We start from the raw sequence: 27,627 nt of genomic DNA, 5'->3' as shown, positions 1-27,627 counted from the left end.
TAGCAGTAACAAGGACATTCTTTTGACCAAAGGAAAAGATTTATTAACGAAAAAAAAATGTTTTTAGAACAATGAAGTGTTCTGGTACACAGGTAGAGAAATGACACATATACCACGCAGACACATACATACATACACATACATTCCTGAATTCAATCGTGTATTTTAACACGGGACACATTCATATCTTCAGGATATCACGACAAACGTATGTGAACGCTCTGCTTTTTTTATATTTAAGATAATCTTCCTATTCATTATTCAATTAATAATAGTAAATTTATGCAAGAACTGTCACATCACTCAAGCTTAATTAGCTGGTTATTACATCAAGAGCGCACCCCCCCCCCCCCTCTGCTCTCCCCATGGCGACGCCCCTGTCAAGATGTCCTAGATATACACCACTGACACTGACCCTTACGTAATTAAAATTGTATTTCAGCAAGGATATTTCAAATTGTATTTTAATTAAGCTAAGCTGAAAGTGTAAATTTAAATCTACAGCATCGCCATCGCTTAGAGAAAAAATATTTTCCATCTTAAAAAAAAACCCCAACCTAACAGGCTTAAATTTTCCACACGGAGTCTTATAAAACCAATGTAGGTCTAGACTCAAGCCAACGACTTTCACAATACAAAAGATAGGAGAACAAACGAGTTTGCTGAGGGAATTTGTACCTTTATCAATATGGACTCGGTCAAGGTAACCCTGACCCAGGCCTTCTCCACGTGACCTCTCCACGGACACACAACAAAAAACGAACACTGTTATTACATTTCTAGACAAGTTCATAACGGTTAACACTTCGTGTGTCAACGTAACCAAGGGACACAACCTTTGAGAAATGGGAGGCAAACATTGTTTCCAAAATTTGTTTGCAAACGAGGATTGTATTCTTCTTAAAGTAAAATAATCCACAAAATGATAATAAATCGATGTAAATGGTTACTTAAAGTTAGCCGTTTTATATTAATTTTATTAAAATTTGTATTTTTATCCATCTTATCTTTTACAAAAAAATTGAGTGCAACTAGATTTACTTCCCATGTTGACAGTTTGCAGAGACCTTAATCATAGAAGGGCTTACACCAGACATCCCTTTCTAACAATACAGCTAATTTCGCCTGAAGCGTTCGCGTGTCCAATTAACCAGTCTAATTAACTAGCCAACACCAATTTATTGACTTCATAGACAAAATATTTTAATATCACCGACAGGGGAGACAATTTAATGAACCGAATACATCATTCTGTCCCCTTTCTAGTCTCCGCTATTGGATATTTGGGTATAAATGTTATATAAATAATGCAACGAATTATAGAAATTAGCAATAGTTTAGCCCTCTACTTCCAGAGGACTACTTTACTACGATAAAAATGAATATAGCGTTCTCGGTCGTATTACTTATCTTAGGTAATTTTTTTTTTTTTGCTATCGAGGTAAGATAGTAAACAGCACAAACTTATTTAAATTTTAATGTTAAAAATGTACATACATTCACAAATAAATTTTAAAAAATTAGGATAAAAAGCATTATACCTATAACTATACCCTTTTTCAAAGGCTGATTTGGCCTCTACTCAAGGTATAATGCTGTATATACCTATATATATATAATATATATATATATATATATATATATATATATATATATATATATATATATATAATGTAATAATGTAATGAGTAAAGATCTTTTGTCTGCAGTTCTAGCAACTCTGGATGTCTCTCAAAGCCTGGTAAGTAATGAGCCATAGTGATCTATAACTATATTGGTTTATAGTGAGAACCGACTAGTAGTAACACGCGGTGCAGGACATTTGGTATCTTTAACTCCATCAATTTGCTCAAATGCCAGGATCCCCAGGATGACGTAAGCAGAGACACACGGGCGTGGAGACCACCAGAGCTGACCATCCTGTCCAAGTACTGGAAATCTTATGCCAGACTGAGGGCTCAAGCTCTGGACAGGTGTGAGAGGCGGTTGTTTTTGTACGGGAGTAGGAGGAAGATGGCGCAGGACGCTTCGGTCAATGTAAGTGGTTGGTGGTAGTGTCAGAGGTGGTGATGTTGTTAGTGTGTTGGCAGTGTGGTAGGTGGTGATGTTGTTAGTATATTGGCAGTGTGGTAGGTGGTGATGTTAGTGTGGTAGGTGGTGATGTTAGTATGTTGGCAGTGTGGTAGGTGGTGATGTTATGGAGAAAGTTGATGATGTTGTTAGTGTGGTAGTTGAGGATGTTGTTAGTGCGTTAGGTGGTGATGTTGTTAGTATATTGGCAGTGTGGTATTTGGTGATGTTAGAATGTTAGGTGGTAGGTGGTGATGGCAGTATGATGGGTGGTGATGTTGTTAGTGTGGTAGGTGGTGATGTTGTTAGTGTGGTAGGTGGTGATGTTGTTAGTGTGGTAGGTGGTGATGTTGTTAGTGTGGTAGGTGGTGATGTTAATGTGGTAGGTTGTGATGTTAGTGTGGTAGGTTGTGATGTTAGTGTGGTAGGTGGTGATGTTAGTGTGGTAGGTGGTGATGTTAGTGTGGCAGGTTGTGATGTTAGTGTGGTAGGTGGTGATGTTAGTGTGGTAGGTGGTGATGTTAGTATGGTAGGTGGTGATGTTAGTGTGGTAGGTGGTGATGTTAGTATGGTAGGTGGTGATGTTAGTGTGGTAGGTTGTGATGTTAGTGTGGTAGGTGGTGATGTTAGTATGGTAGGTGGTGATGTTAGTGTGGTAGGTGGTGATGTTAGTATGGTAGGTGGTGATGTTAGTGTGGTAGGTTGTGATGTTGTTAGTGTGGTAGGTGGTGATATTAGTGTGAGAGGTGGTAATGTTAGTGTTGTAGGTGGTGATGTTACTGTGGTAGGTTGTGATGCTAGTGTGGTAGGTGGTGATGTTAGTGTGGTAGGTGGTGATGGTATTGTTATAGGTGGTGATGTTAGTGTGGTAGGTTGTGATGTTAGTGCGGTAGGTGGTGATGTTGTTAGTGTGGTAGGTGGTGATGTTAATGTGGTAGGTTGTGATGTTAGTGTGGTAGGTTGTGATGTTAGTGTGGTAGGTGGTGATGTTAGTATGGTAGGTGGTGATGTTAGTGTGAGAGGTGGTGATGTTAGTGTGATAGGTGGTGATGTTAGTGTGATAGGTGGTGATGTTAGTGTGGTAGGTGGTGATATTAGTGTGGTAGGTGGTGATGTTAGTGTGGTAGGTGGTGATGTTAGTGTGATAGGTGGTGATGTTAGTGTGGTAGGTGGTGATGTTAGTATGGTAGGTGGTGATGTTAGTGTGGTAGGTTGTGATGTTGTTAGTGTGGTAGGTGGTGATATTAGTGTGAGAGGTGGTAATGTTAGTGTTGTAGGTGGTGATGTTACTGTGGTAGGTTGTGATGCTAGTGTGGTAGGTGGTGATGTTAGTGTGGTAGGTGGTGATGTTAGTGTGGTAGGTTGTGATGTTGTTAGTGTGGTAGGTGGTGATATTAGTGTGAGAGGTGGTAATGTTAGTGTTGTAGGTGGTGATGTTACTGTGGTAGGTTGTGATGTTAGTGTGGTAGGTGATGTTGTTAAGTGGTAGGTGGTGATATTAGTGTGAGAGGTGGTGATGTTAGTGTGATAGGTGGTGATTTTAGTGTGATAGGTGGTGATGTTAGTGTGGTAGGGTGTGATGTTGTTAGTGTGGTAGGTGGTGATATTAGTGTGGTAGGTGGTGATGTTAGTGTGATAGGTGGTGATGTTAGTGTGGTAGGTGGTGATGTTAGTATGGTAGGTGGTGATGTTAGTGTGGTAGGTTGTGATGTTGTTAGTGTGGTAGGTGGTGATATTAGTGTGAGAGGTGGTAATGTTAGTGTTGTAGGTGGTGATGTTACTGTGGTAGGTTGTGATGCTAGTGTGGTAGGTGGTGATGTTAGTGTGGTAGGTGGTGATGTTAGTGTGGTAGGTTGTGATGTTGTTAGTGTGGTAGGTGGTGATATTAGTGTGAGAGGTGGTAATGTTAGTGTTGTAGGTGGTGATGTTACTGTGGTAGGTTGTGATGTTAGTATGGTAGGTGATGTTGTTAAGTGGTAGGTGGTGATATTAGTGTGAGAGGTGGTGATGTTAGTGTGATAGGTGGTGATTTTAGTGTGATAGGTGGTGATGTTAGTGTGGTAGGTGGTGATATTAGTGTGGTAGGTGGTGATGTTAGTGTGGTAGGTGGTGATGTTAGTGTGGTAGGTGGTGATGTTAGTGTGATAGGTGGTGATGTTAGTGTGGTAGGTGGTGATGTTAGTGTGATAGGTGGTGATGTTAGTGTGGTAGGTGGTGATGTTAGTGTGGTAGGTGGTGATGTTAGTGTGGTAGGTTGTGATGCTAGTGTGGTAGGTGGTGATGTTAGTGTGGTAGGTGGTGATGGTATTGTTATAGGTGGTGATGTTAGTGTGGTAGGTTGTGATGTTAGTGTGGTAGGTGGTGATGTTGTTAGTGTGGTAGGTGGTGATGTTAATGTGGTAGGTTGTGATGTTAGTGTGGTAGGTTGTGATGTTAGTGTGGTAGGTGGTGATGTTAGTGTGGTAGGTGGTGATGTTAGTGTGAGAGGTGGTGATGTTAGTGTGATAGGTGGTGATGTTAGTGTGATAGGTGGTGATGTTAGTGTGGTAGGTGGTGATATTAGTGTGGTAGGTGGTGATGTTAGTGTGGTAGGTGGTGATGTTAGTGTGATAGGTGGTGATGTTAGTGTGGTAGGTGGTGATGTTAGTATGGTAGGTGGTGATGTTAGTGTGGTAGGTTGTGATGTTGTTAGTGTGGTAGGTGGTGATATTAGTGTGAGAGGTGGTAATGTTAGTGTTGTAGGTGGTGATGTTACTGTGGTAGGTTGTGATGCTAGTGTGGTAGGTGGTGATGTTAGTGTGGTAGGTGGTGATGTTAGTGTGGTAGGTTGTGATGTTGTTAGTGTGGTAGGTGGTGATATTAGTGTGAGAGGTGGTAATGTTAGTGTTGTAGGTGGTGATGTTACTGTGGTAGGTTGTGATGTTAGTGTGGTAGGTGATGTTGTTAAGTGGTAGGTGGTGATATTAGTGTGAGAGGTGGTGATGTTAGTGTGATAGGTGGTGATTTTAGTGTGATAGGTGGTGATGTTAGTGTGGTAGGTTGTGATGTTGTTAGTGTGGTAGGTGGTGATATTAGTGTGGTAGGTGGTGATGTTAGTGTGATAGGTGGTGATGTTAGTGTGGTAGGTGGTGATGTTAGTATGGTAGGTGGTGATGTTAGTGTGGTAGGTTGTGATGTTGTTAGTGTGGTAGGTGGTGATATTAGTGTGAGAGGTGGTAATGTTAGTGTTGTAGGTGGTGATGTTACTGTGGTAGGTTGTGATGCTAGTGTGGTAGGTGGTGATGTTAGTGTGGTAGGTGGTGATGTTAGTGTGGTAGGTTGTGATGTTGTTAGTGTGGTAGGTGGTGATATTAGTGTGAGAGGTGGTAATGTTAGTGTTGTAGGTGGTGATGTTACTGTGGTAGGTTGTGATGTTAGTATGGTAGGTGATGTTGTTAAGTGGTAGGTGGTGATATTAGTGTGAGAGGTGGTGATGTTAGTGTGATAGGTGGTGATTTTAGTGTGATAGGTGGTGATGTTAGTGTGGTAGGTGGTGATATTAGTGTGGTAGGTGGTGATGTTAGTGTGGTAGGTGGTGATGTTAGTGTGGTAGGTGGTGATGTTAGTGTGATAGGTGGTGATGTTAGTGTGGTAGGTGGTGATGTTAGTGTGATAGGTGGTGATGTTAGTGTGGTAGGTGGTGATGTTAGTGTGGTAGGTGGTGATGTTAGTGTGATAGGTGGTGATGTTAGTGTGGTAGGTGGTGATGATAGTGTTAGGTGGTGATATTAGTGTTGTAGGTGGTGATGTTACTGTGGTAGGTTGTGATGCTAGTGAGGTAGGTGGTGATATTAGTGTTGTAGGTGGTGATGTTACTGTGGTAGGTTGTGATGCTAGTGAGGTAGGTGGTGATATTAGTGTTGTAGGTTGTGATGTTAGTGTGGTAGGTGGTGATGTTAGTGTGGTAGGTGGTGATGTTAGTATGGAAGGTGGTAATGTTACTGTGGTAGGTGGTGACGTTGTTAGTTTGGTAGGTGGTGATATTAGTGTGGTAGATGGTAATGTTAGTGTTGTATGTGTTGATGTTAGTGTGACATTTGGTAATGGCAGTGTGAGTTGTAGTGATATCTGTGTGGCTGTCAAGTAATGATATCATGATGTCATCACTGCAAACGACCAGAGTGGCAGTATGTAACTGTTATTGTCAACGTGATAAATCCGTGTGTCACTGGGACATGGTGAGGTATGTGACAATAACGTATGTGATAGCAATAACTGTGACAAACAGGTATGTGACCGTAAGGTGCGGAATAGCCAGGCATGTAAAAAAATGTTCGTGACAATAAATTATTTGACATTTATGTATACGACATTAAAATATAGGAAAAAATTGTATGTGGATATATGGTAACTTAAGATATACTTTGAATAAAGCTGTCAATAGTTTTGAAAAATAACCTTATTAAACCCATACATCACGCCTTATTTAACCCATACATCACGACTTATTTAACCCATACATCACGCCTTACTTAACCCATACATCACGACTTATTTAACCCATACGTCACACCTTATTTAACCCATACATCACACCTTATTTAACCCATACATCACACCTTATTTAACCCATACATCACACCTTATTTAACCCATACATCACACCTTATTTAACCCATACATCACGCCTTACTTAACCCATACATCACGACTTATTTAACCCATACATCACACCTTATTTAACCCATATATGACGACTTATTTAACCCATACATCACACCTAATTTAACCCATACACCACGACTTATTTAACCCATATATGACGACTTATTTATCCCATACATCACACCTTATTTAACCCATACATCACGCCTTATTTAACCCATACATCACGCCTTATTTAACCCATACATCACACCTTATTTAACCCATACATCACACCTTATTTAACCCATACATCACACCTTATTTAACCCATACATCACGACTTATTTAACCCATACATCACACCTTATTTAACCCATACATCACGCCTTATTTAACCCATACATCACACCTTATTTAACCCATACATCACACCTTATTTAACCCATATATCACACCTTATTTAACCCATACATCACGACTTATTTAACCCATACATCACACCTTATTTAACCCATACATCACGCCTTATTTAACCCATACATCACGAATTATTTAACCCATACATCACACCTTATTTAACCCATACATCACGACTTATTTAACCCATACATCACGCCTTATTTAACCCATACATCACGACTTATTTAACCCATACATCACGCCTTATTTAACCCATACATCACGCCTTATTTAACCCATGCATCACGACATATTTAACCCATACATCACACCTCATTTAACCCATAAATCACACCTTATTTAACCCATACATCACACCTTATTTAACCCATACATCACGCCTTATTTAACCCATGCATCACGACATATTTAACCCATACATCACACCTCATTTAACCCATAAATCACACCTTATTTAACCCATACATCACACCTTATTTAACCCATACATCACGCCTTATTTAACCCATGCATCACGACATATTTAACCCATACATCACACCTTATTTAACCCATACATCACGCCTTATTTAACCCATACATCACGACTTATTTAACCCATATATCACGCCTTTTTTAACCCATACATCACGACTTATTTAACCCATACATCACGCCTTATTTAACCCATACATCACGACTTATTTAACCCATACATCACGCCTTACTTAACCCATACATCACGCCTTATTTAACCCATGCATCACGACATATTTAACCCATACATCACACCTTATTTAACGCATACATCACACCTTATTTAACCCATACATCATACCTTATTTAACCCATACATCACGCCTTATTTAACCCATACATCACACCTTATTTAACCCATACATCACACCTTATTTAACCCATACATCACACCTTATTTAACCCATACATCACACCTTATTTAACCCATACATTACGACTTATTTAACCCATACATCACGACTTATTTAACCCATACATCACACCTTATTTAACCCATACATCACGACTTATTTAACCCATACATCACACCTTATTTAACCCATATATCACGCCTTTTTTAACCCATACATCACACCTTATTTAACCCATACATCACGCCTTATTTAACCCATACATCACACCTTATTTAACCCATACATCACACCTTGTTTAACCCATACATCACACCTTATTTAACCCATACATCACACCTTATTTAACCCATACATCACGCCTTATTTAACCCATACATCACGACTTATTTAACCCATACATCACACCTCATTTAACCCATAAATCACACCTTATTTAACCCATACATCACGCCTTATTTAACTGATACATCACGACTTATTTAACCCATACATCACGACTTATTTAACCCATACATCACGACTTATTTAACCCATACATCACGACTTATTTAACCCATATATCACGCCTTATTTAACCCATACATCACGACTTATTTAACCCATACATCACGACTTATTTAACCCATACATCACACCTTATTTAACCCATATATCACGCCTTTTTTAACCCATACATCACACCTTATTTAACCCATACATCACACCTTATTTAACCCATACATCACGACTTATTTAACCCATACATCACGCCTTATTTAACCCATACATCACACCTTATTTAACCCATACATCACACCTTATTTAACCCATACATCACACCTTATTTAACCCATACATCACGACTTATTTAACCCATATATCACACCTTATTTAACCCATACATCACGACTTATTTAACCCATACATCACACCTTATTTAACCCATACATCACGCCTTATTTAACCCATACATCACGAATTATTTAACCCATACATCACACCTTATTTAACCCATACATCACGCCTTATTTAACCCATACATCACTACTTATTTAACCCATACATCACACCTTATTTAACCAATACATCACTACTTATTTAACCCATACATCACACCTTATTTAACCAATACATCATACCTTATTTAACCAATACATCACGACTTATTTAACCCATACATCACGACTTATTTAACCCATACATCACACGTGTGTAGGTAGCGAGAAGAAACACGGCCATTGAACAGGCTGATATCAAAAGTGGCCAGGAAGAAGTATCGGCATCGGAGGCCTCACTAACAGCTTGCGTGCTCCAGATTGTTGAGTTACAATCTAACGATCCCTTCTATAAGGACTGTAAGTCTCTAGGTTTCTAGTAGAACGTATGTAGAACATTATTTTTAACTCCAAAAATAGTATCAATCAACTAAGTTAACAGGGGACGGGTAGTTGAACGGTAGGGCGTTTGACTTCTTGCTTGAAGGTCTCGAGTTGCTTGAATGTCTTGAGTTCATGTCGGTTTGGACTTTTGACTCAAGGAGGTCCTTAAGTCCACCCAGCTCTGATGGGTACCTGACTTACGTTGGAAAAAGTAAAGGAAGCTGGGCATAGAACTGATCACAACATCCCTTCATATGCCGAGGTCAATAAACATGCCCTACTTCATAAGTTAATTATGGCCTACCTACTTTCGTCTTTCCTTGGGGATTTTACGTACATTAAGGGGTCGATAATCAAAGATATAACATAAGCTTATTTTATCCCCCCCCCCACCCCCCATCAATACTCAGAATGTCAACCCCCTCCCCCATCACTCCTAACCGTCCGACCCCCCCCCCCCTTACCAATAAGAAGTATGACGTCAGGTATGAACGCTTCAATGACCAACACATGTTGACTGTTGACTGTTACAGATCAGCTGTTGATCTCAGAGGTCTCACGCTTGAGTGACCAGGTGACGTCATGTATAGAAGCTGGCGGGAGCGTGGCACTCACCGTGAAACGTGACAGTGTTCGGCAGGTGGATGAACAGGTAGGGACAAATTAGACAGGTGGATGAACAGGTAGGGACAAATTAGACAGGTAGGGACAAATTAGACAGGTGGATAAATGGTAGGGACAAATTAGACAGGTGGATGAACAGGTAGGGACAAATTAGACAGGTAGGGACAAATTAGACAGGTGGATAAATGGTAGGGACAAATTAGACAGGTGGATGAACAGGTAGGGACAAATTAGGTGGATGAACAGGTAGGGACAAATTAGACAGGTAGGGACAAATTAGACAGGTAGGGACAAATTAGACAGGTAGGGACAAATTAGACAGGTGGATGGACAGGTAGGGACAAATTAGACAGGTGGATGTACAGGTAGGGACAAATTAGACAGGTGGATAAATGGTAGGGACAAATTAGACAGGTTGATGAACATGTAGGGACAAATTAGGTGGATGAACAGGTAGGGACAAATTAGACAGGTGAATGAGCAGGTAGGATAAATTAGGTGGATGAACAGGTAGGGACAAATTAGACAGGTGGATGAACAGGTAGGGACAAATTAGGTGGATGAACAGGTAGGGACAAATTAGACAGGTAGGGACAAATTAGACAGGTGGATGGACAGGTAGGGACAAATTAGACAGGTGGATGTACAGGTAGGGACAAATTAGACAGGTGGATAAATGGTAGGGACAAATTAGACAGGTTGATGAACATGTAGGGACAAATTAGGTGGATGAACAGGTAGGGACAAATTAGGTGGATGAACAGGTAGGGACAAATTAGACAGGTGAATGAGCAGGTAGGGATAAATTAGGTGGATGAACAGGTAGGGACAAATTAGACAGGTGGATGTACAGGTAGGGACAAATTAGACAGGTGGATAAATGGTAGGGACAAATTAGACAGGTTGATGAACATGTAGGGACAAATTAGGTGGATGAACAGGTAGGGACAAATTAGACAGGTGGATGTACAGGTAGGGACAAATTAGACAGGTGGATAAATGGTAGGGACAAATTAGACAGGTTGATGAACATGTAGGGACAAATTAGGTGGATGAACAGGTAGGGACAAATTAGGTGGATGAACAGGTAGGGACAAATTAGACAGGTGGATGAACAGGTAGGGACAAATTAGACAGGTTGATGAACAGGTAGGGACAAATTAGACAGGTTGATGAACAGGTAGGGACAAATTAGGCGGGTGGATGAACAGGTAGGGACAAATTAGACAGGTGGATGAACAGGTAGGGACAAATTAGGTGGATGTACAGGTAGGAACAAATTAGGTGGATGAACAGGTAGGGGCAAATTAGGTGGATGGAGAGTTAGGGACAAATTAGGAAGGTGAATGGACAGGTAGGGACAAATTAGACAGGTGGATGAACAGGTAGGGACAAATTAGACAGGTGGATGAACAGGTAGGGACAAATTAGGTGGATGTACAGGTAGGGACAAATTAGGTGGATGAACAGGTAGGGGCAAATTAGGTGGATGAACAGGTAGGGACAAATTAGGTGGATGAACAGGTTGGGACAAATTAGGTGGATGTACAGGTAGGGGCAAATTAGACAGGTGGATGAACAGGTAGGGACAAATTAGGTGGATGAACAGGTAGGGGCAAATTAGACAGGTGGATGAACAGGTAGGGACAAATTAGGTGGATGTACAGGTAGGGGCAAATTAGACAGGTGGATGAACAGGTAGGGACAAATTAGGTGGATGAACAGGTAGGGGCAAATTAGGTGGATGTACAGGTAGGAACAAATTAGGTGGATGAACAGGTAGGGGCAAATTAGGTGGATGGAGAGTTAGGGACAAATTAGGAAGGTGAATGGACAGGTAGGGACAAATTAGACAGGTGGATGAACAGGTAGGGACAAATTAGACAGGTGGATGAACAGGTAGGGACAAATTAGGTGGATGTACAGGTAGGGACAAATTAGGTGGATGAACAGGTAGGGGCAAATTAGGTGGATGAACAGGTAGGGACAAATTAGGTGGATGAACAGGTTGGGACAAATTAGGTGGATGTACAGGTAGGGGCAAATTAGACAGGTGGATGAACAGGTAGGGACAAATTAGGTGGATGAACAGGTAGGGGCAAATTAGACAGGTGGATGAACAGGTAGGGACAAATTAGGTGGATGTACAGGTAGGGGCAAATTAGACAGGTGGATGAACAGGTAGGGACAAATTAGGTGGATGAACAGGTAGGGGCAAATTAGACAGGTGGATGAACAGGTAGGGACAAATTAGGTGGATGTACAGGTAGGGACAAATTAGGTGGATGAACAGGTAGGGGCAAATTAGGTGGATGTACAGGTAGAGACAAATTAGACAGGTGGATGAACAGGTAGGGACAAATTAGACAGGTGGATGAACAGGTAGGGACAAGTTAGACAGGTAGGGACAAATTAGACAGGTGGATGAACAGGTAGGGACAAATTAGGTGGATGAACAGGTAGGGACAAATTAGGTGGATGAACAGGTAGAGACAAATTAGGTGGATGAACAGGTAGGGACAAATTAGACAGGTGGATGAACAGGTAGGGACAAATTAGGTGGATGAACAGGTAGGGGCAAATAAGACAGGTGGATGAACAGGTAGGGACAAATTAGGTGGATGTACAGGTAGAGACAAATTAGGTGGATGAACAGGTAGGGACAAATTAGGTGGATGTACAGGTAGGGACAAATTAGGTGGATGTACAGGTAGGGACAAATTAGGTGGATGAACAGGTAGGGACAAATTAGACAGGTGGATGAACAGGTAGGGACAAATTAGACAGGTGGATGAACAGGAAGGGACATATTAGGTGGATGAACAGGTAGAGACAAATTAGACAGGTGGATGAACAGGTAGGGACAAATTAGAAAGGTTGATGAACAGGTAGGGACAAATTAGACAGGTGGATGAACAGGTAGGGACAAGTTAGACAGGTAGGGACAAATTAGACAGGTGGATGAACAGGTTGGGACAAATTAGACAGGTATGGACAAATTAGACAGGTGGATAAATGGTAGGGACAAATTAGACAGGTGGATGAACAGGTAGGGACAAATTAGACAGGTGGATGAACAGGTAGGGACAAATTAGACAGGTGGATGAACAGGTAGGGACAAATTATGTGGATGAACAGGTAGGGACAAATTAGACAGGTGGATGAACAGGTAGGGACAAATTAGACAGGTTGATGAACAGGTAGGGACAAATTAGGCGGGTGGATGAACAGGTAGGGACAAATTAGACAGGTGGATGAACAGGTAGGGACAAGTTAGACAGGTAGGGACAAATTAGACAGGTGGATGAACAGGTAGGGACAAATTAGGTGGATGTACAGGTAGGAACAAATTAGGTGGATGAACAGGTAGGGGCAAATTAGGTGGATGGAGAGTTAGGGACAAATTAGGAAGGTGAATGGACAGGTAGGGACAAATTAGACAGGTGGATGAACAGGTAGGGACAAATTAGACAGGTGGATGAACAGGTAGGGACAAATTAGGTGGATGTACAGGTAGGGACAAATTAGGTGGATGAACAGGTAGGGGCAAATTAGGTGGATGAACAGGTTGGGACAAATTAGGTGGATGAACAGGTAGGGACAAATTAGGTGGATGTACAGGTAGGGGCAAATTAGACAGGTGGATGAACAGGTAGGGACAAATTAGGTGGATGAACAGGTAGGGGCAAATTAGACAGGTGGATGAACAGGTAGGGACAAATTAGGTGGATGTAAAGGTAGGGACAAATTAGGTGGATGAACAGGTAGGGGCAAATTAGGTGGATGTACAGGTAGAGACAAATTAGACAGGTGGATGAACAGGTAGGGACAAATTAAACAGGTGGATGAACAGGTAGGGACAAGTTAGACAGGTAGGGACAAATTAGACAGGTGGATGAACAGGTAGGGACAAATTAGGTGGATGAACAGGTAGGGACAAATTAGGTGGATGAACAGGTAGAGACAAATTAGGTGGATGAACAGGTAGGGACAAATTAGGCAGGTGGATGAACAGGTAGGGACAAATTAGGTGGATGAACAGGTAGGGGCAAATAAGACAGGTGGATGAACAGGTAGGGACAAATTAGGTGGATGTACAGGTAGAGACAAATTAGACAGGTGGATGAACAGGTAGGGACAAATTAGGTGGATGAACAGGTAGGGGCAAATTAGACAGGTGGATGAACAGGTAGGGACAAATTAGGTGGATGTACAGGTAGAGACAAATTAGGTGGATGAACAGGTAGGGACAAATTAGGTGGATGTACAGGTAGGGACAAATTAGGTGGATGTACAGGTCGGGACAAATTAGGTGGATGAACAGGTAGGGACAAATTAGACAGGTAGGGACAAATTAGACAGGTGGATGGACAGGTAGGGACAAATTAGACAGGTGGATGTACAGGTAGGGACAAATTAGACAGGTGGATAAATGGTAGGGACAAATTAGACAGGTTGATGAACATGTAGGGACAAATTAGGTGGATGAACAGGTAGGGACAAATTAGACAGGTGAATGAGCAGGTAGGATAAATTAGGTGGATGAACAGGTAGGGACAAATTAGACAGGTGGATGAACAGGTAGGGACAAATTAGGTGGATGAACAGGTAGGGACAAATTAGACAGGTAGGGACAAATTAGACAGGTGGATGGACAGGTAGGGACAAATTAGACAGGTGGATGTACAGGTAGGGACAAATTAGACAGGTGGATAAATGGTAGGGACAAATTAGACAGGTTGATGAACATGTAGGGACAAATTAGGTGGATGAACAGGTAGGGACAAATTAGGTGGATGAACAGGTAGGGACAAATTAGACAGGTGAATGAGCAGGTAGGGATAAATTAGGTGGATGAACAGGTAGGGACAAATTAGACAGGTGGATGTACAGGTAGGGACAAATTAGACAGGTGGATAAATGGTAGGGACAAATTAGACAGGTTGATGAACATGTAGGGACAAATTAGGTGGATGAACAGGTAGGGACAAATTAGACAGGTGGATGTACAGGTAGGGACAAATTAGACAGGTGGATAAATGGTAGGGACAAATTAGACAGGTTGATGAACATGTAGGGACAAATTAGGTGGATGAACAGGTAGGGACAAATTAGGTGGATGAACAGGTAGGGACAAATTAGACAGGTGGATGAACAGGTAGGGACAAATTAGACAGGTTGATGAACAGGTAGGGACAAATTAGACAGGTTGATGAACAGGTAGGGACAAATTAGGCGGGTGGATGAACAGGTAGGGACAAATTAGACAGGTGGATGAACAGGTAGGGACAAATTAGGTGGATGTACAGGTAGGAACAAATTAGGTGGATGAACAGGTAGGGACAAATTAGGTGGATGGAGAGTTAGGGACAAATTAGGAAGGTGAATGGACAGGTAGGGACAAATTAGACAGGTGGATGAACAGGTAGGGACAAATTAGACAGGTGGATGAACAGGTAGGGACAAATTAGGTGGATGTACAGGTAGGGACAAATTAGGTGGATGAACAGGTAGGGGCAAATTAGGTGGATGAACAGGTAGGGACAAATTAGGTGGATGAACAGGTTGGGACAAATTAGGTGGATGTACAGGTAGGGGCAAATTAGACAGGTGGATGAACAGGTAGGGACAAATTAGGTGGATGAACAGGTAGGGGCAAATTAGACAGGTGGATGAACAGGTAGGGACAAATTAGGTGGATGTACAGGTAGGGGCAAATTAGACAGGTGGATGAACAGGTAGGGACAAATTAGGTGGATGAACAGGTAGGGGCAAATTAGGTGGATGTACAGGTAGGAACAAATTAGGTGGATGAACAGGTAGGGGCAAATTAGGTGGATGGAGAGTTAGGGACAAATTAGGAAGGTGAATGGACAGGTAGGGACAAATTAGACAGGTGGATGAACAGGTAGGGACAAATTAGACAGGTGGATGAACAGGTAGGGACAAATTAGGTGGATGTACAGGTAGGGACAAATTAGGTGGATGAACAGGTAGGGGCAAATTAGGTGGATGAACAGGTAGGGACAAATTAGGTGGATGAACAGGTTGGGACAAATTAGGTGGATGTACAGGTAGGGGCAAATTAGACAGGTGGATGAACAGGTAGGGACAAATTAGGTGGATGAACAGGTAGGGGCAAATTAGACAGGTGGATGAACAGGTAGGGACAAATTAGGTGGATGTACAGGTAGGGGCAAATTAGACAGGTGGATGAACAGGTAGGGACAAATTAGGTGGATGAACAGGTAGGGGCAAATTAGACAGGTGGATGAACAGGTAGGGACAAATTAGGTGGATGTACAGGTAGGGACAAATTAGGTGGATGAACAGGTAGGGGCAAATTAGGTGGATGTACAGGTAGAGACAAATTAGACAGGTGGATGAACAGGTAGGGACAAATTAGACAGGTGGATGAACAGGTAGGGACAAGTTAGACAGGTAGGGACAAATTAGACAGGTGGATGAACAGGTAGGGACAAATTAGGTGGATGAACAGGTAGGGACAAATTAGGTGGATGAACAGGTAGAGACAAATTAGGTGGATGAACAGGTAGGGACAAATTAGGTGGATGAACAGGTAGGGGCAAATAAGACAGGTGGATGAACAGGTAGGGACAAATTAGGTGGATGTACATGTAGAGACAAATTAGGTGGATGAACAGGTAGGGACAAATTAGGTGGATGTACAGGTAGGGACAAATTAGGTGGATGTACAGGTAGGGACAAATTAGGTGGATGAACAGGTAGGGACAAATTAGACAGGTGGATGAACAGGTAGGGACAAATTAGACAGGTGGATGAACAGGAAGGGACATATTAGGTGGATGAACAGGTAGAGACAAATTAGACAGGTGGATGAACAGGTAGTGACAAATTAGAAAGGTTGATGAACAGGTAGGGACAAATTAGACAGGTGGATGAACAGGTAGGGACAAGTTAGACAGGTAGGGACAAATTAGACAGGTGGATGAACAGGTTGGGACAAATTAGACAGGTATGGACAAATTAGACAGGTGGATAAATGGTAGGGACAAATTAGACAGGTGGATGAACAGGTAGGGACAAATTAGACAGGTGGATGAACAGGTAGGGACAAATTAGACAGGTGGATGAACAGGTAGAGACAAATTAGTTGGATGAACAGGTAGGGACAAATTAGACAGGTGGATGAACAGGTAGGGACAAATTAGACAGGTTGATGAACAGGTAGGGACAAATTAGGCGGGTGGATGAACAGGTAGGGACAAATTAGACAGGTGGATGAACAGGTAGGGACAAGTTAGACAGGTAGGGACAAATTAGACAGGTGGATGAACAGGTAGGGACAAATTAGGTGGATGTACAGGTAGGAACAAATTAGGTGGATGAACAGGTAGGGGCAAATTAGGTGGATGGAGAGTTAGGGACAAATTAGGAAGGTGAATGGACAGGTAGGGACAAATTAGACAGGTGGATGAACAGGTAGGGACAAATTAGACAGGTGGATGAACAGGTAGGGACAAATTAGGTGGATGTACAGGTAGGGACAAATTAGGTGGATGAACAGGTAGGGGCAAATTAGGTGGATGAACAGGTTGGGACAAATTAGGTGGATGAACAGGTAGGGACAAATTAGGTGGATGTACAGGTAGGGGCAAATTAGACAGGTGGATGAACAGGTAGGGACAAATTAGGTGGATGAACAGGTAGGGGCAAATTAGACAGGTGGATGAACAGGTAGGGACAAATTAGGTGGATGTAAAGGTAGGGACAAATTAGGTCGATGAACAGGTAGGGGCAAATTAGGTGGATGTACAGGTAGAGACAAATTAGACAGGTGGATGAACAGGTAGGGACAAATTAAACAGGTGGATGAACAGGTAGGGACAAGTTAGACAGGTAGGGACAAATTAGACAGGTGGATGAACAGGTAGGGACAAATTAGGTGGATGAACAGGTAGGGACAAATTAGGTGGATGAACAGGTAGAGACAAATTAGGTGGATGAACAGGTAGGGACAAATTAGGCAGGTGGATGAACAGGTAGGGACAAATTAGGTGGATGAACAGGTAGGGGCAAATAAGACAGGTGGATGAACAGGTAGGGACAAATTAGGTGGATGTACAGGTAGAGACAAATTAGACAGGTGGATGAACAGGTAGGGACAAATTAGGTGGATGAACAGGTAGGGGCAAATTAGACAGGTGGATGAACAGGTAGGGACAAATTAGGTGGATGTACAGGTAGAGACAAATTAGGTGGATGAACAGGTAGGGACAAATTAGGTGGATGTACAGGTAGGGACAAATTAGGTGGATGTACAGGTCGGAACAAATTAGGTGGATGAACAGGTAGGGACAAATTAGACAGGTGGATGAACAGGTAGGGACAAATTAGACAGGTGGATGAACAGGAAGGGACATATTAGGTGGATGAACAGGTAGAGACAAATTAGACAGGTGGATGAACATGTAGGGACAAATTAGACAGGTTGATGAACAGGTAGGGACAAATTAGACAGGTGGATGAACAGGTAGGGACAAGTTAGACAGGTAGGGACAAATTAGACAGGTGGATGAACAGGTTGGGACAAATTAGGTGGATGAACAGGTAGGGACAAATTAGGTGGATGAACAGGTTGGGACAAATTAGGTGGATGAACAGGTAGGGACAAATTAGACAGGTGGATGAACAGGTAGGGACAAATTAGGTGGATGAATAGGTAGGGACAAGTTAGACAGGTAGGGACAAATTAGACAGGTGGATGAACAGGTAGGGACAAGTTAGACAGGTAGGGACAAATTAGACAGGTGGATGAACAGGTTGGGACAAATTAGGTGGATGAACAGGTAGGGACAAATTAGGTGGATGAACAGGTAGGGACAAATTAGGTGGATGAACAGGTTGGGACAAATTAGGTGGATGAACAGGTTGGGACAAATTAGACAGGTGGATGAACAGGTCGGGACAAATTAGGTGGATGAATAGGTAGGGACAAATTAGACAGGTGGGGGAACAGGTAGGGACAAATTAGGTGGATGAACAGGTTGGGACAAATTAGGTGGATGAACAGGTTGGGACAAATTAGGTGGATGAACAGGTTGGGACAAATTAGGTGGATGAACAGGTAGGGACAAATTAGGTGGATGAACAGGTAGGGACAAATTAGACAGGTGGATGAACAGGTTGGGACAAATTAGGTGGATGAACAGGTTGGGACAAATTAGGTGGATGAACAGGTAGGGACAAATTAGGTGGATGAACAGGTAAGGACAAATTAGGTGGATGAACAGGTAGGGACAAATTAGACAGGTGGATGAACAGGTTGGGACAAATTAGGTGGATGAACAGGTTGGGACAAATTAGGTGGATGAACAGGTAAGGACAAATTAGACAGATGAATGAACAGGTAGGGGTACATTAGGCGCAAGTTAATGGTGGCAAAGTCACGATCAAGTTTATTTTTTTTTTAAATCGATCAGGGGGAAGAACTCTCGTCCCACCTGTTTTCGTTGTGTACGTTCACGATTGTCTTTCCTTGTTTTATTATCCCGAGTACCACAATTGTATAGATACGTGTAGATCTAAAAATTGTAATGTACTTTGTTTGTTGACAGGTTGGGTACGATTCCTCCCCACAAATGCTGCGAGTCTATGAGAACTTAAAGAAGAAGAAAGACATGAAAGTCGCTGAGAAAACTGAATGCTTTGCATCTTTAGGTGAGAGCTGTTGTGTCATTAATGATGGCATTTAAGCTTAGCACAAACATTATCAAATTTTCGAATAACTAGACTTTAATATTGTAATATGATAACTATTTTAATAATGTAACTCCAAATACGTTTTATAAATCCCATTTTCTTTTTTATTTTATATAACCCTTTTATTCTAAATTTTATTAATAAATAATTAATAATTTTTTAAATTGATTTTGAAATTAGTATCCAACCATCTAGTAAAAAATGTACAGATGTTAACTATTAATCTATTGAATCTGTTTATCCTTTTATTTATTCATTGCGTCGATCAGTGTGAACTATTGAAGAATTATCTAAAAGATGTATTATTTTAAAGATTGATAGAGAATTAAAAAAAAAATAACGCCCTTGTCCTTATTTGTTCCCCAGGCATACAAAAGAACTTCCCTTACCAGCTGGAGTAATCTACATGAAGTGATACTGACAACTCTGGTGTCTTCTATCATCTTGATGACGTCGACATCTATCTATTGGACCAAGTTAATTAGACGGCAATTATATAATTTACACAAATAAACTAACCTGTGATTCAAAACTTTGATAATTCGTTGTATTTAATACATTTAAACTCAGTTTTAACATTATTTTACTTGAAAGGAAATGGGATATAACTCTACTTTTAGGATTAAATCAAATAACATTATTATTTCCCTTGATGTAACATATAACATTATTATTTCCCCTGATGTATGAGTTTTCCAAATAGTAATGTGCAACTTATAGGACATAAAGGTATAAGTGTCGCAAGGTCAGTAATGAAACCGGATCACGGATGTCATGTTATGAACTTTAAAAATCGGTAATTATACACTTCGGGGCAGACTCACTGTCAAGGTCATTTTGTTGTCCGTTTCCTGCTGAAGTTGTCCTCATGCTCACATTATAATAGTGACCATAAACTTGCGCAACAGAAACTTGCGCAACAAAAACTTGCGCAACAGAAACATGCGCAACAGAAACATGCGCAACAGAAACTTGCGCAACCGAAACTTGCGCAACCGAAACTTGCGCAACAGAAACTTGCGCATCGCAGAGCTAGGCTAAAAACAGCGCGAATGGGAATTGTACAAAAATCGAAACATTCAAAGGCGCAGAAGAAAACATGTGTTTCAAAAAATGTCGTATCGGTGTATGTCAACTAAATGTGAGACGTTAGTTATTTTAAGATTAGTAAAAAAAAAGTTTACAAAATAAAAAAAAAATTCCCAAACCGCCCCCCCCCCCTTACAACCGTCCCACCCCTACAAGTAACATCTTCTCACCGACAGTCCATCCACAAACATACACAACTACACTTCAACACCCCCGCACACACACACACTCACAAAATCACGACCCCCACCCCCACCCGCACCCCCTTTCCCAACCTAACTCAATTAAACGTTTTGTATTCCCATCTAACTTTTGAGACTAAACTAAGGTCACGTAGAAAAGAAAAATGTTACTGGATATGAGAAAAAAGTAAAAATAGTTTAATCCACAAAATAAATTTGACAAAAATGCGATTTAGATTATAATTAACTTTCTCCACCATTCAGGCCACAACACAGTCACTTGATATGGGCCAAAAGTGCACCAACTGGCACCAACTGATACGGGCAATCAGTGCACAAACTGATTTTGGCCACCAATGCATCATCGCCAATTCACAAGCCACTCCCAAATCTTTTTTACGGTCAACTGACTTGTACTTTAACCGACCCACCTTCACATTCCCAATTCTATGTAACCGACCAACCCTCACATTCCCCCTCTTGTGCTATAACCGACCAAACCTCACATCCCCACTCCCATGTAACCGACCAACCCTCACATCCCCACTCCTGTTTAACCGACCAACCCTCACATCCCCACTCCTGTGTAACCGACCAACCCACACACCCCCACTCCTGTGTAACCGACCAACCCTCACATCCCCACTCCTGTGTAACCGACCAACCCTCACATCCCCACTCCCATGTAACCGACCAACCCTCACATCCCCACTCCTGTGTAACCGACCAACCCTCACATCCCCACTCCTGTTTAACCGACCAACCCTCACATCCCCACTCCTGTGTAACCGACCAACCCTCACATCCCCACTCCCATGTAACCGACCAACCCTCACATCCCCACTCCTGTGTAACCGACCAACCCTCAGAACCCCACTCCTGTGTAACCGACCAACCCTTACATCCCCACTCCTATGTAACCGACCAACCCTCACATCCCCACTCCTGTGTAACCGACCAACCCTCACATCCCCACTCCTATATAACCGACCAACCCTCAGATCCCCCCTCCTGTGTAACCGACCAACCCTCAGAACCCATCATCTGTGTAACCGACCAACCCACACACCCCCACTCCTGTGTAACTGACCAACCCTCACACCCTACTCCTGTGTAACCGACCAACCCTCACATCCCATCACCTGTGTAACCGACCAACCCTCAGAACCCCCATCCTGTCTAGGTAAGCATTACGTCACCCTCCACCTGTCAGTATCTATGATAACGATCCGAACGGTCACGATTCGAATACATACTAATATTTCACATCAAAACAACCAGCGTATCATAGCTTTCATCTTTATAGACAGGAGAGTGAATCAACGCTAATCTTACCTTACAATTAAAAACACATACTTTACCTTTTATTCACAGGTACATCTCATTAATAAAACACAATGAAGCCATAAATCACAAATCGCGCGCACCTACAACTTAATTACAATGACAAACGGCACGTAACGCTATTAAACAATGACATTCAGATTTCACGTAGTGTGGGGTCATTCTAAATTTAGGGTCGCACAGTCCATTCATAAAAAATTATACACAAAACTCTTATAAAGAAGAGCTGTTAAAATGAAATGAAGTTCTGTTTTTGTAATGCTTAAAGTAGTAGGTACTGTTTCTTTCTTTTTTCTCCAAGGGGGGGGGGGGGGGGGGTGAAGGGCACTTGAAAATTTCGGTGGGGTGGGGGGGGGGGGGGGCGGACTAAAATTTTCGGGGGAGTGGGGCACGTATTGGTAAAGGTATATATTTAATATTTAATTTCAATTTTGTCGGGGGGGGGGGGGAGTGATAGACGTTTTTCGAAGGGGACAGAAGAGACCTGAAAAAAACTCTAGTGCCCCATGGTCAGTATTACGTTATCGCCCCTGTTGTGAGATAAAGACTACAAGTTAAAATGTTTTTAATGTAACCTTCATGTTGTACATGGACCATGCGATTAATAAAAGCTTTTCGCATTGGAAGGGATTATAAACCCTTTAATAATTCATTATTGGTTGTTTGAATTTTTAAAAATGTCTCGTCTTAAAAAAAAAACTATGTTCAAAACGTTTTAAAGAAAATGTTTATTAGCAGCTATTAAAATTGTAACCGTTGTTTTCGAATGTCATATTGATCATAAGAAAACGAGTGCTGCATTTGTGTATATATTTAGGTAATACACCGTTTTAGATAGATCAATGGAAGCCAGTAAAATCAAATGCTCTATAGATCACCAATCCTGTAGTCTGAAGAGGGGTTGGAAGCAGGCATTGTTTTCAAAATAGTAATGTGAACCAGCGGCGTAGAGAGGTCGGGTGTCACCCGGTGCGCCACTTAATGGTGTCACCCCTCAGAGGCGTAGCGACCCTTCCCGGCAACCGGGGACACACTTTGAATTTTCGATTTGCACCCCCCCCCACCCTCAAACTTTCGATTTGCACCCCCTCTCAAACTTTCGATTTGCCCCCCCCCCCCCCTCCACCCTTGTCGGGATTTGAAAATTTGCTCTTAAAAGACTTTTTAACACTCGAATTAATCACTTAATTAAGTGGAATTATCATGGTTCTCTATTTATTTTGCTATTTTTTGCCTTGGTGTCACCCCCCTAAATGGTGTCACCCGGTGCGGTCCGCACCCCCCCCCCTTCGCTACGCCACTGATGTGAACATCGAGTATCTTTACAAAGTTGAAGGTAGACATTGGTACATTGCAACAATACACCAGTTTTATATTACTAACGTGTAGTGTCATTCCCATACCCAAATCCTTGAACATCTAGTCTTATTCCCTGTACCTAAATCCCTTTAAATTGTAGGAAAAGTAATGTAAAGTACAATCGCATTAATAATTCACTTTATTATCAGTAAACAGCAACCAACCAGTAGCGTGTTTTTGGTAAACATTCCGCATTGAAGTACGCGAAACTTCGTTGACAGATGATGAAAATCATCCTAACAGGATATAGGCCCCAGATGGTCAAGGTTTTTTATTTTAATTTTTACATTTAAAAAAAATTTACACCAACATGCACTTTGTGATGTGATGTTGTTGTTAAAAATGAAAATTAAATTACGTCATTCAAAAAAAATCTTTCAAAACTAATAAAAATGTTCTACTGTTATTTTCCACCGGGTACACAGAGTCTACAATAATAAATCAAAACTCATCAATATGGAAAGCAGACCTTAGTACATATAAACAATTATCGAAGTCTCAAAAATGCTACATATTGATCTTCCTATAGATTTGATTGATGTTTCAGTCCAGAATCGTAAACTAGCATTATTATACATGTACGAGAAAAATGGCCCGTTGAGGAAGGATACACCGGGCGCTAGGTTGATAGTGCTGTCTCTTTTCTCTAAACTAAAACCAACCCACCCCCCCCCCACACACACACCCCCCCCCCCCCCCCACCCCACACCCACCCCACACACCAGCCCCCCCACCACCCCACCCACCGCCACCCACCCCCACCCCACCCCCACCCCCCAAAAAACATGTCTACCGTCCCATTCAACGAAATATAATTATATACTTTTTCCAGTGTCCGCCCCCTCCCCGAAAATTTTACCCCCGCCCCCGAAAATTTCAAGTACCCCCACCGCTCTCCGGGGAGGAAAAAGTCTGAAAGAAACACTGGTGTCGCGCTTAGCCACTACGCGAAGAATTGCATTAAAGAAATTGCGAGAAAACCACTTTTTAGATTAGACACATTAATTAGGCGGTAATTTTATTATAGAGTATCGATGAGGAAACCACCGCCCCCCCACCCCCCCACTCACACCTCCCCCCCCACCCCCCCCCCACTCCCCCCCCCCCCCCACCCCCCCCCCCCACTCCCAAAAAAAACATGTCTACCGTCCCATTCAACGAAATATAATTATATACTTTTTCCAGTGTCCGCCCCCCCTCCCCGTAAATTCTAACCCCGCCCTCGAAAATTTCAATTACCCCCACCCCTCTCCGGGGAGGAAAAAGTCTGAAAGAAACACTGGTGTCGCGCTTAGCCACTACCCGAAGAATTGCATTAAAGAAATTGCAAGAAAACCACTTTTTAGATTAGACACATTAATTAGGCGGTAATTTTATTATAGAGTATCGATGAAGAAATTTCTTTTGAGTTGGGGAGGGGGGGGGGGGCTCAGACGTTCTTACGCGGGGGGTGGGGCTTCGCCCCTACCCGAAGAATTGTATGCAAGAAACTCTTCACGCAAACCATTAAGATTAGACAACATTTCCTTTTTATTCAATGTTAACGCGAAAATCAATGACGTCATATAACTGTGAGCACTCTCTGGGTTTGAGATTATTTTCTACTCTGTGCTAAATGTGTCGACGTCATACTTCGTTTTTCGAATTACTGTGCATGTTTTTAAATTGCTTGTCTTTTCTCTAGAGCGTTCTTGTCAGATAGATAGATAGATAGATAGATAGATAGATAGATAGATAGATAGATAGATAGAGAGACAGCGAAACTATTATTATAGACTAGAATACCCGTCATCCGTTGGATAACTGTGGGTTTCGGGGGTCATCCATCAAAAAACATCACGTCTGTCACTCAGAGGCATAGCGACCCTTCCCGGCGCCCGGGGACAAAGTTTTCGATTTGAACCCCCCCCCCTCAAACTTTTGATGTGCACCCCCCCCCCCCCCACTCAAACTTTCGATTTGAACCCCCCTCAACCTATCAATTTATTTTTCCAAACCATTTTGGCGCCCCAACATATGTCCCCCCCCCTTCCCCCCTCCACCTCCCCACCCCCCCCTTCCCCCCCCCCGCCTCCCCTCCCCACCCCCCGCCTCCCCTCCCCACCCCCCGCCTCCCCTCCCCCCGCCTCCCCTCCCCTACCGTCCCCCCCCCCCCTCCTCGGTACGCTACTGCAGTGTCACTTATCGTCACAAAAAACAGACCCCACATTCAAATATATGTTTTTTATCTTTTAAAAACACCGAAAACACCGATTTCGGACTATCCCTTCATAAACTGACGTCACAGGTGACCTACTCAACTCTACTTCACCTGCCCAGTGTCCTGCCAAGTCTCAGACAACATGTTTTTATCGTTTAAAAAACAATTCCAGCCGAGCATGTATCTGACCACACTATCCTTTCATATGCTTAGGACAAAGAAACAGATGAACTCTACTTCACCTGCCCTGTATCTTGCCAAGTTCAGATAGGCAACGTTATCATTCACATCTAAAAAAAAAAAATTGAAAAAAAAAATTTCATTGACATATTGGTCTAGAACCCGTGCCTCCTGCATGAGAGCTGACTACGCTACCATTTTAGCTATTTACTCGTGACGTCACAAGTGAATTTTTATACTATACTATGTGTCTCCTTATGCAACTTGATTTACGCGTATAGATTCTAGATCTAGATCTAAAAATAAGTCTAGTAGTACTAACTTTCAAATTAAATTTTATCTTAAATAAGCCAAACAAAGATTTATATAAAATAATTAAGGCCTGAAATAGATTCTAGATGTAGAATTTACATTGAATCTAGTGACCTACATCTAGGCTAGATCTAGATCTAGGCTAGATTCATAAATTTCCTTCGATAGCTGATCTTTAGATCTAGTGAAATTTATCGTAAAACTAAATGAAAAAGACAGTTGAAAATTGATATAAGTGTTGGAACGTAATAAATACAGCAAACGGACGTATTGTTAAAGTTATGACCGACAGAAAATTAGCTTTCTAACGCGTTAAACTTTTGAATGGGCCACAAAGTCTTTGATGGGGTCCGCCATTTTTATTGAACCAAAAATGTAAACACATCAAGGGACGTCACTATCCCCACAAAGTTTATTCAAAGTATTAACATTTTTAAAAAAATACGGTTAATTTAACTATGAATAAATCAATTAATTAATTAACGTCTTTAAATAAATTTGTGATTAACAGTCTGTCTGCATTAAAAAATTATTCTCTACCTACATACTATTTTACAGCTCTCCACATAGAGCCGAACATATCAGGATACTTGATCAGGCAAACAAACAAAAAAACAAAAAAATAAATATTCAAACATGTAAACAAAGTTGACTTTTAGTAGTATATATAGATAGATGTTATCCATTCTCATTAAGATAGCGTACTTGATTTTCAGATGTATCCATAGTTTCCGCTTTAATCCATACAAACAAGAGCTGCAAGATTAGTAACTTTTTTTATTAAACCATTTTGATACAACAAAATAATCTTCACTTGTTAAAAAAATATTGGATTAGGCAATCAAGCCATCATAGTTGATGCATTCAATGCAGAATAAAGGCATCGTCTTCAATTACCCACAAAAAATCTAGTTTCGTACAAAGACACAGTTATAATTAATCATTAATCATTGCTCAATAGATAAAACAACCTTCACAGCCATTGCTAACTATCTAACACATACAACAGAAACACAACTAAATTTAAAAAAATTAAGTGCACGTGAAATGATTCGCATGTCATTTCCCTACTACTCGAATTGTATATTTTTAAATACTTTTGTATTTTTTTTTCAATTTTGTTAGATATCTCCGTTATTTTACGAATTCCAGGTAAGTTAACCAATAATATATAATTATAGTTATACAATTGTTAAAAAAAGTTCAATTCGTTTTGATTGATATTTTAAAATCACAATCACAAGCCC

At 41.5% G+C, this 27,627-nt stretch overlaps 1 protein-coding gene across 1 annotated transcript; it reads left to right on the top strand.

Annotated features, from left to right (window-relative positions):
• Positions 1-1,329: 1,329 nt before the first annotated feature.
• Positions 1,330-20,227, top strand: LOC131928854 (uncharacterized). The gene is made up of 7 exons (XM_059284999.1): positions 1,330-1,415; positions 1,710-1,741; positions 1,861-2,037; positions 9,184-9,322; positions 9,880-9,998; positions 19,570-19,672; positions 20,081-20,227. Exons 1-7 carry the CDS (start codon positions 1,379-1,381, stop codon positions 20,113-20,115), a joined length of 642 nt encoding a protein of 213 aa, XP_059140982.1. The 5' UTR covers positions 1,330-1,378; the 3' UTR covers positions 20,116-20,227.
• Positions 20,228-27,627: the final 7,400 nt, after the last annotated feature.

This window comes from Physella acuta, unplaced genomic scaffold (genome assembly GCF_028476545.2).
Source record: "Physella acuta isolate Inbredline_101_S28 unplaced genomic scaffold, ASM2847654v3 ptg001556l, whole genome shotgun sequence".
Lineage (NCBI taxonomy): Eukaryota > Metazoa > Mollusca > Gastropoda > Physidae > Physella > Physella acuta.
The sequence above is the reverse complement of the archived record's forward strand: the minus strand, read 5'-3'. Positions and strand labels throughout refer to the sequence as shown.

Coding starts and splice junctions, on each gene's coding strand:
- LOC131928854 (XM_059284999.1), top strand. CDS start 1,379: ATGAATATAGCGTTCTCGGTCGTATTACTTATCTTAG. Junction 1,416..1,709: donor GGTCGTATTACTTATCTTAG/GTAATTTTTTTT, acceptor TTTTGTCTGCAG/TTCTAGCAACTCTGGATGTC. Junction 2,038..9,183: donor CGCAGGACGCTTCGGTCAAT/GTAAGTGGTTGG, acceptor ACACGTGTGTAG/GTAGCGAGAAGAAACACGGC.